A 13,538-nucleotide genomic window follows, 5' to 3' on the forward strand; every position below is an offset into this window, starting at 1 on the left:
GTGCAGACAGGAAAGGCTTGTATAGCACCATTCTCTAGAAATTGCCTGTTAAGCATGAGGTGAGGAGAATAAGTTGGCATTTGGGTTGATGGCAGGCTTACTGTTATGGCCTTGCGCAGCAGCCTGGTTAACATATCCCAGAGCTGCTCACCTTTTTCTGCTCTGGATAAAAAGTCAAGCAAACATACTTGTGACCATCTCTTTCCTGGTCTTACCCCTCCCTCAAATGTCGGCTTTCTGATAGTGATTTATTAATTGATGCAGTCCTTTAATTATTTGGGTGAATCTGGTTAAACCACCCCTTTTGATATGCATGCAGGCTGCCTCCCTTAAAGCAAGTTTTAGGCTTGATGGGCCTGATTAAAATCTGCAGTCTGCCAGGGCCAGGTGGAGCATCACCAGGTGAATTGCCAAAGTTACTTTTATGGCTGTTCCTGGGCTTCTTGGAGTCCCTTTTGAGGTAAACAGCCTTGCAGAAAGATTGGCACTGAATCAGCAAAGAAATGTTGTTTTTTTTTCCCATGAATTGATGTGGAGCTGTAGACAAACAGCACTGGGGGAAGGTATGATGCTGGATGAGAAGGAAAAAGGAGCAAGCTGGTTTACTAAGACTGGTTAGCTTACCTAGGCAGTGAACCTCAAAGGCACACAAATATTGTTCGTGGTTATCACAGTTACAAAATTGTAGCTGCTACTTTCATTTTGGTGTTGTAATACAGCAGCAGATGAAGCTAGCCCTAAAGGGACCTGTTGTCTGCTTTATTCACGTTAGTGGTGCTCGATCTATACGTTGTCTTACAGGGCCAGGGCTCAGCAGTCTGTTCTGTTGCACCATATGCTAATCCAGTGCTGATAAGCAAGTGTGAAAAATGAAAGGGAGGAATGCATTAATTGTATTTGTGCAATAACGTATGCTATCAAAGGTAATTATTTCATGACAGTTTTAGTTATAGCAGTTGTTTTATCATGGAATAAAAGATGGCTTTAGGAGCCTTTTATTGGAAAGACAATTGTATCAAATTAGCACCAAATTAGGTTTTTGTCTTTATAAAGGTGAGCAGACCCATGAGCAGTTTTTAAATTGGTGCCTTCCACTCTACAAATGAACGAATCCTGTTTGAGGGTTAAAGAAGCTATTATTCTGTCCTTTATGCTGACAGCTTCATTACTGATTGGCCTACTGTTGGTATTAAAAAAAACCCACAGTGTTTGGCTCCTTATGATCTTTGTGCATGCAACTCTAATATTAATACAGACCACGAAACTATTCATTAAGAAATGACTTTAAATGAGGTTGGTGCTTGTAAATCTGGAGAGATACAGATGTTAAATGCTGCTGTTCCTTTTCGCCTACAGCCGTATGGCTAATAATTTCCAAGTGGCTAAAGCTCTTGTTAGCAAGAGTGCTGGGGTGTTAAGAATGGCCCTATAAATAACTTTAAGAACTGAAGTTGAAGGTGCTTCTTTTAAAGACTGTTGTTAACTAAACATTATTGCCAAACAGATGGAAAGCGTTCACCAGCCTGATGTTTTTAAGTCTAATTATATTATCGCCAGTCCTGTACGGCTCAGTTGAAGAGGTGTATCCAGAGGCCAATTTATAATCATTTAGCCAACACCTGTTTGGTAGATATTGACAGTCAAAGGGCACATTTAGGAAAAAAAAAAATCACATATGTTCTCATATTTATTGCCTCAATGTGAACAGTGTCTGTTTACAAACTTGAGAGAAGGAGAGTGGCTGTAAACACGCGATTGTTTCTGAACCCGTTTGTATCATCTTTTGGCACATCTCGCGAAGTGGCTTTTGTTTTCCTCTGGTTGTTTTAATGTTCTTTATTGTTTGGTGATTTTTTTAAAAAAAGAATTTATTTTACTTTTACACCTTTTGCTTAAGCAGGGATAACAAAACCAGCTTTAAATTTTATTGTTTATTCAGCTGGTTTCTGCTGTTGGTGGAATAGAATAGAATAAACCAGGTTGGAAGAGACCTTCAAGATCAAGTCCAACCTACCATCCAACACCACCTAATCAACTAAACCATGAAACCAAGCACCCTATCAAGTCTCCTCCTAAACACCTCCAATGATGGTGAATCCACCACCTCCCTGGGCAGCACATTCCAACAACTAACAACTCTCTCTGTGAAGAACTTTCTCCTCACCTCCAGCCTAAACTTCCCCTGGTGCAGCTTGAGACTGTGTCCTCTTGTTCTGGTGCTGGTTGCCTGGGAGAAGAGACCAGCCCCTGCCTTGTCTACAGCCTCCCTTCAGGTAGTTGTAGACAGCAATAAGGTCTCCCCTGAGCCTCCTCCACTCCAGGCTAATCAACCCCAGCTCCCTCAGCCTCTCCTCACAGGACTTGTGTTCCAAACCCCTCACAACTTTGTTGGGAGGCCCCAGGTAAGAGGCTTGAGCGTTGGTTTGGCAAACTCAGCAGCCTTTCCCTACTACCATGTCCTTGAAATGAAAACTGTCTGTCATTCCTCTGTCAAAAAATCTCAGTAACACCAAGTTTTCTTGACTGCTTGCTTGTTTGTTTGTTTATTTATTTAACTGAAAGAGTACAGAACACCTTCTAAAATTGGGTGCAACCCCAGCAAAAGAAGAGGCCTTTGTGGTGGCAAGGCATCTGTCACTTTTATTTCTTTTGTGAAATTTGATAGAGAAGAATGATTAGAAAAGGATCCAATTCTTCTTCACTCGCTTGAGAAGATTTGAGTTGTAATGGAAGAGACAAAGGACAGGGTTTTGAATGGGGTGACCCCAAAGAGCAAAGGTTGCTTTGCTGCAGCTGCTTCTTGCGGGGAAGCCAGCACAGCCCTGAGATCCTCCCTCCCTGGCTCAGCTGCCCCTGGTCTTTTTGCCTGTCTCTACCTCACCTTGCTGTGGCATTGCACAGGATGGCTGTTTCTGCAGATCCCTTCGTGTAGGGGGAAGTCAGAAGGTCAACCTGGTAGATTGTACCCTTTCAGAGACAGCAGCATGACTGCATCACTGCCCCATACAGCAGGGAGATAAGGGAGACTTTGTGCTGTGTTCTTCTGTCACCCGATGAATACAACACCCTGTTTCTCCTGGCACATCATTCCTCTACAGGAAGTCTTTCCTGATGCAAGCTGACTTGGTCTTCACTGCATCTTGTTGATTGGCTTGGAGGTGCTGCATCAGGTCTTTTGAACTCAAAGTTTGGTAGTGCCAGTAGCTGGTGTTGATGTTGGAGCCTACATATTTTGTTATGACTGTGTGTGACTATTTATACTGGAAGTTTACAATGTCTATTGTACATAAACAGTCCGTGCAGAACTGTGTTCTTGTTGCTAGAGGAGAGTTGGTGTTGGGCTTCTGCTGCTCATGTGGCTGTCTTACACCTGGTGCTTTTCAAGTACACTTGTGCTCTTGGAGTTTGAAAACAATTAATTCCTGATCAACCTGGTGTGAAGACAGAGATGCAGAGGATTCCAACCTCCTAACAAAGCAGTTTCCTAAGTAGATATGCACATACATATTTTTGTTTGTTTTCAACACAGTAACAAACAGGACTTGCAGGTAGTCATTATTTAGTACTTCTCTTACTGCTGTGTTGTGTTTAAAATGCTTTCAGTAGAGGTGCTGCAAAACAAAAATGGCAGGGGAGGAAGGATATGGCAGTTGCTAAGCAGTTGCTAAAACTATTTTTTCTTAATTATTTTTTTAGTTTAGCTTGATGGAAAACAGGGCTCTGGCCACTTGGAAAAACAAAACAAAACCCAACAACAACAAAGCACAAAACAACCCAAACTCACAAAAAAAGGCCTCTCTGGTAACCCACTGGCAGGCAATACATCTGATGTATAGGAAGCCTGGTGGCAAAAAGTGTTGCAATGGTAAGGTAGGTTATCATAGTATCAGTCAGGGACCACAAGGATCATCTAGTTCCAACCCCCCTGCCATGGGCAGGGACACTCACACTAGATCAGCCTGGCCAGAGCCTCAGTGAAGGTACAATGAAGATTTAATGTAGTAGTGTAGGAAGGTCACTTTTGCATTTCTATAAATCAGATTCTGCTAGATTGATGCTGTAATTATAAAGTACTAGTTAGTTCTGTGACCAAGTTAAATTAGCTAACTGGGAATCAGGTGACATTCTGGTAGTGCTCTAGATCTATACCAGAACAAGAGGACACAGTCTCAAGCAGCACCAGGGGAGGTTTAGGCTGGAGGTGAGGAAGAAGTTCTTCCCAGAAAGAGAGATTGGCCATTGGAATGTGCTGCCCAGGGAGGTGGTGGAGTCACCATCACTGGAGGTGTTTAAGAAGAGACTGGATAGGGTACTTGGTGCCATGGTTTAATTGATTAGATGGTGTTGGGTGATGATGACCTCGAAGGTCTTTTCCAACCTGGTTAATTCTATTCTACTCTATTTCCTCAATCATTATTTCTTTCCTGAAAAAAGACAGGTTGTCTTAAAGGTACAGGGCTTTATTATTTTTTTTCCCCAATCATGACTGTGAGAATATTGAACATTAAAGAGCTGTGTTGTGTTAGCTCACTGATGTGAATCTTCAATATCTCTCTGAATACTTTTTGCTAGGTTTTGCTTATAATGGACACTCGGACACAGCAGACTTTCATACTGAAGGTGAGTAAACTCTCTTATTACTTCTCTGAACAGTGTGGCCTCCTAAATTACACCATCACACAAGGATCAATTTGTTTCTAATGTATGGAATTGTCACTGCAATATATATATTATGTTAGAAGAAATATCTTTATTATGTGCATTGGAATCCTTTGTGCTGGCATTCAGTTGCTTTCCTTTCTTTTCTCTGTAATATCTCTAGGGCTCAGATGTGCTGGTTTACTCACTTGAGTTGCTGCTGGTTATTATTTACCCTAGCAGGCTTTAGGTAAAAAATACCACAGTTTGCATGTGCTGCTTAAAATGTCTATAAAGCCCTGGTGGCTCAGGACATGTGCAGGCTGCTGCTGGAGGTGAAAAATTTCCTCAGCCAAGAACATCCATAATACTTTGTGCTTGGTCTTCCTTTAACTGAAGAGTATAATATTGGCCAAAGTGGATTCTGGATAAAATCTGGATGGCTGGTCTTACTCAAAATTGCCTTTGTATGTTTTACATCAATAGACTGTGAAAACTGAGTTTAATGTTGCTAACTGATGGAATTAAGGAATAGTTAAATGGTCAGAATAAAATTTTTCACATTACTCTTTTGTGTTTCAGAAAGTGCTCAGATCAAGATCCCAATTTGCTCGAAGCATCTGTTCTGCTGAGAATTAGTTTAGTATGAGTATTGTTACTGTGGCCATTATTTCAGGCTCCCCTTGACATGTACTCTGCTGCTGATGGGAGGGAGGGCTGAAAACCTGTCCCCCAAACACGGAGCTCTAATTAGTTAACATTTTGTACCTTCGCTTCAGCTCTGCCTTACAACCCTGCCTTAACTTTGTGCACCTGGCTTTTGAAATTGCTTGTCTTAACTATCTGCAGTGTACAGAAAGCCTGTTTGTTCCTCAAAAAGGATTATTTGTGAATATTGTGTAGTAGAACCCCATTTTATCTACTGGCAGATAAGGTAACATTGAATTTCCCATTTCAATGCTTATGTTTATCAATATTGTAATAGGTCACACTATTGACTGTTGTTTTTTTCCCCCTTTCTGTCTTCCCTCCCTTTCTCCCTCCCACGTCAATTTTTTCACTTCTGGCAACTTCATCTCCATGCCACCTCCTAAAAATCATTACCTCTCAAGGAGACTAATCCTTCCCTTTCCTTTTTGTTGTGATGGCTGTCGTCTTCAGTGAAGTACAGTGGCAGTGTGAGGATTACCTGCGAGGCTAAGGCATTCTTTTGTCTTCAGAAGGGGAAGGTTTTTAGTAGTGCCTTTTGGTCACACACAAAAATAAAATTTTAAAGAAAGGTCACAGGGAAATAACTGAGTGTCATCCTGATGACTTAGTTCGGGAGAGATTCTAATAAAAACATTGACCCATGTAATTGATTTTAATGGCAGCTTTGTGCCATCTTCTGTTCTCTGGAAATGCGCCAGATGCCATCAGCACAGCCTCGGGGGACCGAGGGGCATAGAGCAGCAGATGAGTGGTTTCTCTGAAGCCCAGAGTAACTCGGATAGATTAGTTTGGTTGATAAACACAGAGCACAGCAGGCTCCAAAGGCAACTGAGGGTACAACTGACCTTTTTGTTCTCTGTCAGGGTCTAAGGAAAAGTAGTGAGTACAGCAGGAGCAGAACGACCATCATCCCCCGCTGTGTGCCCAACATGGTGTGTCTGCACAAGTACATCATCTCCGAGGAGTCTGTCTTCCTTGTGTTACAGCACGCAGAAGGTTTGTCGCTCGTTTGAGTATAATGTTGGAAAGAGTCAAAGGTTTAAGTTTGGATTAATGGTACGTTTCACTGGCAAATTAATTTCTTGCACCTCCAATGAAAAGATTTCCAGTGTTCTTAAGAGATGTCATGTGAGACACCTCACTCCTGTCCTCTGTCCTTCCCCCTTTTCTGCGACTCATTCTGCGGTGGATCCGATTCCCGTTTCAAATGGCCTCAAATCATGATGGGTTACTTGAATTGTAGCAATATTGAAAGCTTCCAACTGTTTGTTTTCTACAGAAGAGTGAGTGCTTTGGCTGCAACAACTGTCAGCAGTGTTTACAGTTGTGTCTTGGAGATAAAGTCTTCGGCTACTTTTGTTAACTTTGACTAGTAAATCATTTTAGCATCTTATTGTTAAAATGGCAAGTATTTACACAGGAGCTTAATAACCCTCTGCTATGCACATGAACATTTGCCTATTGGCTAATATTGCAAAGTTATTCTGACCTGGATTTTTTAAGAAAATAGCTAGTGGCATCACACAGGAGTTCAAAGCAGAACCACAGAGTTGTGCCTTCAGACTATTTATAAAATTCCTGTTAAATGTACAGGGAACAGGTGGCACAAAATAATTACATTTTGGGGTTTTTTTTCATCTAACACCTGGGTTTAAATATCCCCTAAATGTAATTACCCATATTTGTTTAGAATGAGTGCAGAATATAAATTTGGGGTTGCTAATAGTGTTCTCTCTTTAGGAAATGTTAATAATTCAGTCAGAATGGCTGATGTGAAGGAACTGAGCTAACTGATAGAGAAGATAATTTTATTACATTGAATATTCTTTTAGTTTTTTTTCCTGATAACTTAGATTTGTGGCTTCTTTTTCCAGAGTAACTTGTCACATGAGGCCAGTTAAAGTTAACTTTACAGCATGAATGTTTCTGCTATGTGTGACTTAATTTTGCTGTGAGCGGTGATGCATGAAGAAAGGCCTCGCATTACACTACTGCCTGATGGTGATCCTGAGGGTTTAGTCCTGCTCTTTACAGGAGCAGGAGCTCTTTACACACCTCCTGCTTTTCTTGAGGTGTGTGTAATTCAGCAGGATAACTTAGAGACTCCCATAAACTGCTATCTCCACATACACTACTACATTCTAGTACATTTTATTTGGAGAAAAACCTTAAAAAACCCCAACTAACCAAACCCCCTAACAAGCAAAAAAAACCCCAACCCTTTGTCAAGAGGCCAACCCTTTGTCAAGAGCCATCCAGAGGGACCTTGGCAGGCTGGAGAGGTGGGCACAAGCCAACCTCATGAGGTTCAACAAGACCAAGGGCAGGGTCCTGCAGCTGGGTCGAGGCAATCCCAGGCTCAAATCCAGGCTGGGCAGGGACTGGCTGGAAAGCAGCCCTGAGGAGAGAGACTTGGGGGTGCTGGTGGATAAGAAGCTCAACAGGAGCTCTCAGTGTGCACTTGCAGCCCAGAAAGCCAATCAGATCCTGGGCTGCAGCAAGAGAAGTGTGGCCAGCAGGGCAAGGGAGGTGATTCTCCTCCTCTCCTCAGCTCTGGTGAGACCCCACCTGCAGTACTGCCTCCAGGTCTGGAGCCCCTATTACAAGAGGGATCTGGAGGTGCTGGAAGGTGTCCAGAGAAGGGCTACGAGGGTGATCAGAGGGCTGGAGCACCTCTCCTATGAGGACAGACTGAAGGAGTTGGGGCTGTTCAGTCTGGAGAAGAGAAGGCTCCGAGGTGACCTGATTGTGGCCTTCCATTATCTGAAGGGGGCTACAAGAAGGCTGGGGAGAGACTTCTCAGGCTCTCAGGTAGTGATAGGACTATGGGGAATGGAATGAGGCTGGAGTTGGGGAGATTGAGGCTGGGGGTGAGGAGGAAGTTCTTCCCCGTGAGAGTGGTGAAGCCCTGGACTGGGTTGTCCAGGGAGGTGGTTGAGGCCCCATCCCTGGAGGTGTTTAGGCCCAGACTGGATGAGGCTCTGGCCAGCGTGGTCTAGTGTAAGGTGTCCCTGCCCATGGCTTGGGGGTTGGAACTAGATGATCCTTGTGGTCCCTTCCAACCCTGTCTGATACTATGATACTAAGAACCATCTGCCCTCATCGTGCCTGAAGTATGAGAGACAGGATAAAATAATATTTTAACAAACCTGTAGTTGTGCAATTTCTGAAGACCTATAGTTTTTCTCTTTGCTGCTGGAAGAACATTCTTTCTCAAGACAGACAGAAAAGTGGGTACAGGAGTAGTGGAATTTAGGGGGAGAGTAGTTGTTCAGATAGGGAGAACAAAGAATTCAAGGAAGGCTTAATTTGACCAGGTGACAAAGATAATCTTCTTGAACTGAAAATTGTGGGAAGATGAGATGCAGCCCTCAACATCAGCACTGTCACAGTGAACGCCGTCCACTTCCCCAAACTCAGAGAGATGGTGTATGTGACATATTATCTGGATAACAACCAAACCAATCCCTACCTGAAGTGGGGAAAGACAGGAAGCCCTGACTTTCCTTCCCCAGAACAGTTCCAGCAAATAAGGGATGCTGAGGGCCCAATGACAAGAGGCCCTTTCCCATTTCCTTGTGGTGGAGGCTCTGACCCTGAAAGCGTGCTCGAGGTAATTAAGACAACCTTACAACAACAGATAATTTTGTTGTGACAACAGTGAGGAAAAATAGAGACATGACATGATCAAAACTATTTCATTTTGGTACAGAAACCTCAGCTTAATATTTGACAGAGATGGGGTGTTGTCCTTAAAAAGAAATTACTTTCTTCCTGGTTTTCTTTCACGTGGTCACCAATCCAGTGAAATGTTCTTGGCCTGAATGTCTTGCTCTTACCAGTATTGACTGTGACATATTTTGAGTTCTATGGGGGAAAGATCTTTAATTTACTAAGTGCCTTCTAAATCAGCTTTGTGCAACACACAGCTTTGTGTGGCACCCCAAGCCATTTGTTTGGTAAGGCAATAGCCAAGGTGATGTCTGTCAAACATCCTCACTATGGCCAGCCAGGCAGCAAACACATACTTGGAAGCATCTGCAGCTTGCTTAACCTTTCTTCCAGCTGTGGGTCAAAGTCATGCAAATAGGAAACATGAGGGGGAGATGGGTTATCTTGAAGTGAAATTGGGAAACAAGGTGCTGGTGACATGAGTGCTTTCTATGGGGAGAGCTCTAAACAGGAATGGGTGTGGAGCATGTGGGATGAACTGGGGAATGTTAGAGAGGATGGATGACTGGCAGGCTGTGCTGGGGAGGAAAGGGAGACCTGCAGCAACCAGAAGGGATTTTGACATGGGTGAGGGCTGGTGTGATACATGGGTTCATCTGACTTGACACTCACAGACCTAAGCTATAAACTGCATAGGGTTTTTCCTTATTTTCTGATAAAGCAGTAAGTAGTGTGGAAATACATTCACCTCTTATCTTTCTTTGCAAACCATTCAAAAATGATGTGCTATATGGTCTTTTCCCTGATTACCATGGAATCATCAAGGTTAATTTCTTTAAGGATAGTCATTTGCTTTCAAGACCTTACTCTCTGGGCTCAGAGCAGGCAAAGGGAGAGGAGAGGGAGTGACATATTTTATTCCAAGAAGGGATAGCTGGGGTATAAAGTGATCAGGAAGTTGCCCAAGAATGCATATAAAAAGTATATTGCAGGTAAAGGGTCTGATCCCAAATCTCTAACTGGGGCAATCATTTTGTGTTTCTTCTAGAACTATGTGTAGCCTGTGCACCTCACCCTGTTCCAGGAGGCTGATGCTGCAAAGTGATTCAGGAGAAAGGCTTCATTTTCTAGCTCTGCGTGAATTGAAATAGGGTTAAAGTTATGCTGTACAACATGTGAGGACTGATGTGACTATTTGCTCACTCTAGTGATGATGGTCTTGATCACATCACTCTTATGTTAGTAGCACCCACTCTTTATATTACAAGGACAATAATATCAGGAATCCCTATAGATAAAGCTGTCTTAGAATTTTGTCCACCTCAGGCTAAATATAAATAGAGAAGATGCTTGTAGTTAATTTTGGGAAAGGATGTGTAATAGTCCCTGAAATGTTATTGTGTGACTTTATGAATGCTCTTAACATTCACACTCCAAGTAGTTCTAGTTCAATAAGACACAAGACTCTACCAGTCAAATTTGTAAGTGATGGTGATTTATTATGTTAGGTATTTTAGCTACACCAAGACTCTTGCTCAGCTTGAAGATTCTTTTCTTTTGGCAAATCATGATGCCATATTGGTGGTAACCAGCATGGCTTCACCAAGGGCAAATCATGCCTGAAGAATTTGGTGGCTTTCTATGATCGAGTGGGTAAGGGAAGAGCAACTGATGGCATCCACCTTGACTTGTGTAAGGCATTTGACGTTGTCCTGCGTGACATCCTGGTCATCAAATTGGAAAAGCATGGACTTGAGGGGTGAACCACTCATTGGATAAAGGATTGGCTGGATGGCTGCACTCAAGAGAGTTGCAGTCAACAGCTCAGTGTCCAAATGGAGACCGGTGATAAGTGATGTCCCTCAGGGGTTGGTACTGGGTCCAGTGGTGTTTAACATCTTTGTGAGTGATACAGACAGTGGCATTGAGTGCAGCCTCAGCAGGCTTGTGGATGGCACCAAGCTGTGTGGTCTGGTTGACACACTGGAGGGAGGGGATGCCATCCAGAGGGTCTTGGACAGGGGCTTGAGAGGTGGGCCCAAGCCAGCCTCATGAAGTTCAACAAAGCTAAGTGCAAGGTCCTGCATCTGGGCTGGGGTTATCCCAAGCACAAATAATGGCTGGATAAGGAGTGACTTGAGAGCAGTCTTGAGGACCAGGACTTGGGGGTGTCAGCTGATGAAAAATTCAACATGAGCCAGCAGTGTGTGCTTGCAGCCCAGAAGGCCAGCCATGTCCTGGGCTGTATCAGAAGAAATGTGACCAGCAGGATGAGGGAGTCAATTCTTCCCCTCTACATGAGGAGAAACTTCTTTACGGTGAGGGTGATGGAGCACTGAAACAGGCTGCCCAGGGAGGTTGTGGAGTCTCCTTCTCTGGAGACTTTCAAAACCCATCTAGATGCATTCCTGTGTGGACTACCCTAAGTGATCCTGCTTTTGGCAGAGGAGTTGGACTCAATCTCTTGAGGTCCTTTCCAACCTTTAATGTACTATGATACTGTGATACTCTACTCTCATGGGAATAAACATGGAGCGCTGTGTCCAGTTCTTGTGCCTGCAGCATAAGAAGGACATTGAACTACTGGAGTGGGTCCAGAGGAGGGCCACAAAGATGATCAGATGACTAGAGCTCCTCTCCTATGGGGACAGGCTGAAAGTAAAGAAGGGTCTGGGGAGATGTTAATGGCAGCCTTCCAGTACATGAAGGAGGCCTACAAGAAAGCTGGGAAGGGACGTTTTAGAAGGGCTCGTTGTGATAGGATGAGAGGGAATGGATCAAAGCTTGAGGAGGCCAGATTTAGACTAGATATTAAAAAGACATTATTTACAGTAAGGGTGGTGAAATATTGGAACAGATTGCCCAGGGAGGTCATGGATGCCCCCTTCCTAGAGGTATTCAAGGCTAAGCTGAATGAGGCCTTGAGCAACCTGGTCCCGTGGAGGATGTCCCTGCCCATGGCAGCAGAGGTTGGAACTAGATGATCTTTAAGGTCCCTTCCAACCCAAACTATTCCATGATTACATGCTCAGAACTGGAGAGCAAGGTATTGGGGTCTTTTACAGGCTTTTCTCATGGCCACAGCTGGAGATTTCAAAGGTGTCTCAAAAGCACAAAAGTCCATAAAGTTATCTTGTAGCTTTGTTGGAAAGCACTTGGCAAATTGTAGTGTGGTAGAGAGCCAATCTGATATTAATAAGGCCTCACTTCTTGGTGCTACTAACTCCAGAAGTTTTAGAAACAGATGCTTCAAAAATAGGCTGGGGGGCTTCCATGGGACATCAAAGTTTAAGTGGCTGTTAGAAGCTGTCAAATCTCTTTAAGCATAAACAAGCTGGAGTTCCTATCAATCTGGAGAGCACTCAAGAAACTTCATGCTGAAGAGGCTTGCTGCATTCAGGAATTGATAGACAGTACCATTGCAGTGTTCTGACTTCCAAAGCTGGGGATTTGTCCCTGGGGAAGGAGATGGTGCTAGCTGGAAATGTTTGGCAGTAATTGGTCAGAGTATGGTGATAGGGTCCTTGGCAAGTGACTTTTTCAGGAGGCTGCATTGAAATAATAGTTTTTTTGCTCAAAGTACATCAGGAAGTGGGAGTTTTGCCAAAACCAGCAAAGTTTTTTAGCAGAGGTTCACCAGCAGCAGTGCAAACAGCCATGTATGTATAAGTCTTTGGTGTTTGTAACTACTGCCACGTTGGAGATTAGCTTCCAGTACATGTAGTGTGCCCAGGTGGCCAAGAAGGCCAATGGCATCCTGGCCTGCATCAAGAACAGTGTGGCCAGCAGCAGCAGGGAAGTCATTGTGCCCCTGTACTCAGCACTGGTTAGGCCACACCTTGAGTCCTGTGTCCAGTTCTGGGCCCCTCAATTTAAGAAGGACATTGAGACACTTGAATGTGTCCAGAGAAGGGCAACGAGGCTGGGGAGAGGTCTCGAGCACAAGCCCTATGATGAGAGGCTGAGGGAGCTGGGGTTGTTTAGCCTGGAGAAGAGGAGGCTCAGGGGAGACCTTCTTGCTCTCTACAAGTACCTGAAGGGAGGTTGTAGCCAGGTGGGGCTTGGTCTCTTCTCCCAGGCAGCCAGCACCAGAACAAGAGGACACAGTCTCAAGCTGCGCCAGGGGAAGTTTAGGCTGGAGGTGAGAAGAAAGTTCTTCCCAGAAAGAGAGATTGGCCATTGGAATGTGCTGCCCAGGGAGGTGGTGGAGTCACTTTCTCCGGAGGTGTTGAAGAGGGGATTGGATGTGGGACTTGAAGCCATGGTTTAGTAGTCATGAGGTGTTGGGTGACAGGTTGGACTGGATGATCTTTGAGGTCTTTTCCAACCTTACTGATTCTATGATTCTGTGTGTATGCTTCCACTGTGGCTGCCATTGGGCTCCTGTGAAACACCGTATCATGACAGTGCCTGCACGTCTGATAGCCTTTCAGCCTAGAAACTATACAAGTATAATTTTATATAGTCATTATATATTAATATGATGACATTTACCAGTAGACATGCCTTTACTAAAA

The 13,538-nt window shown here is 43.9% G+C and overlaps 1 protein-coding gene across 3 annotated transcripts in view; it reads left to right on the top strand.

The window, feature by feature from the left end:
* The window catches only part of RPS6KC1 (ribosomal protein S6 kinase C1), a 124,213-nt gene that overhangs the window by 78,951 nt on the left and 31,724 nt on the right, over window positions 1–13,538 (top strand). For all 3 annotated transcript variants that reach the window (XM_054169363.1, XM_009897507.2, XM_054169377.1), the window contains 2 exons: window positions 4,573–4,620; window positions 6,213–6,345. In XM_054169363.1, coding sequence (XP_054025338.1) covers window positions 4,573–4,620; window positions 6,213–6,345 — 181 coding nt within the window. The remainder of the gene's footprint in view (window positions 1–4,572; window positions 4,621–6,212; window positions 6,346–13,538) is intronic.

The sequence above is a fragment of the Dryobates pubescens genome, chromosome 2, assembly GCF_014839835.1.
Source record: "Dryobates pubescens isolate bDryPub1 chromosome 2, bDryPub1.pri, whole genome shotgun sequence".
Taxonomy (NCBI): domain Eukaryota; kingdom Metazoa; phylum Chordata; class Aves; order Piciformes; family Picidae; genus Dryobates; species Dryobates pubescens.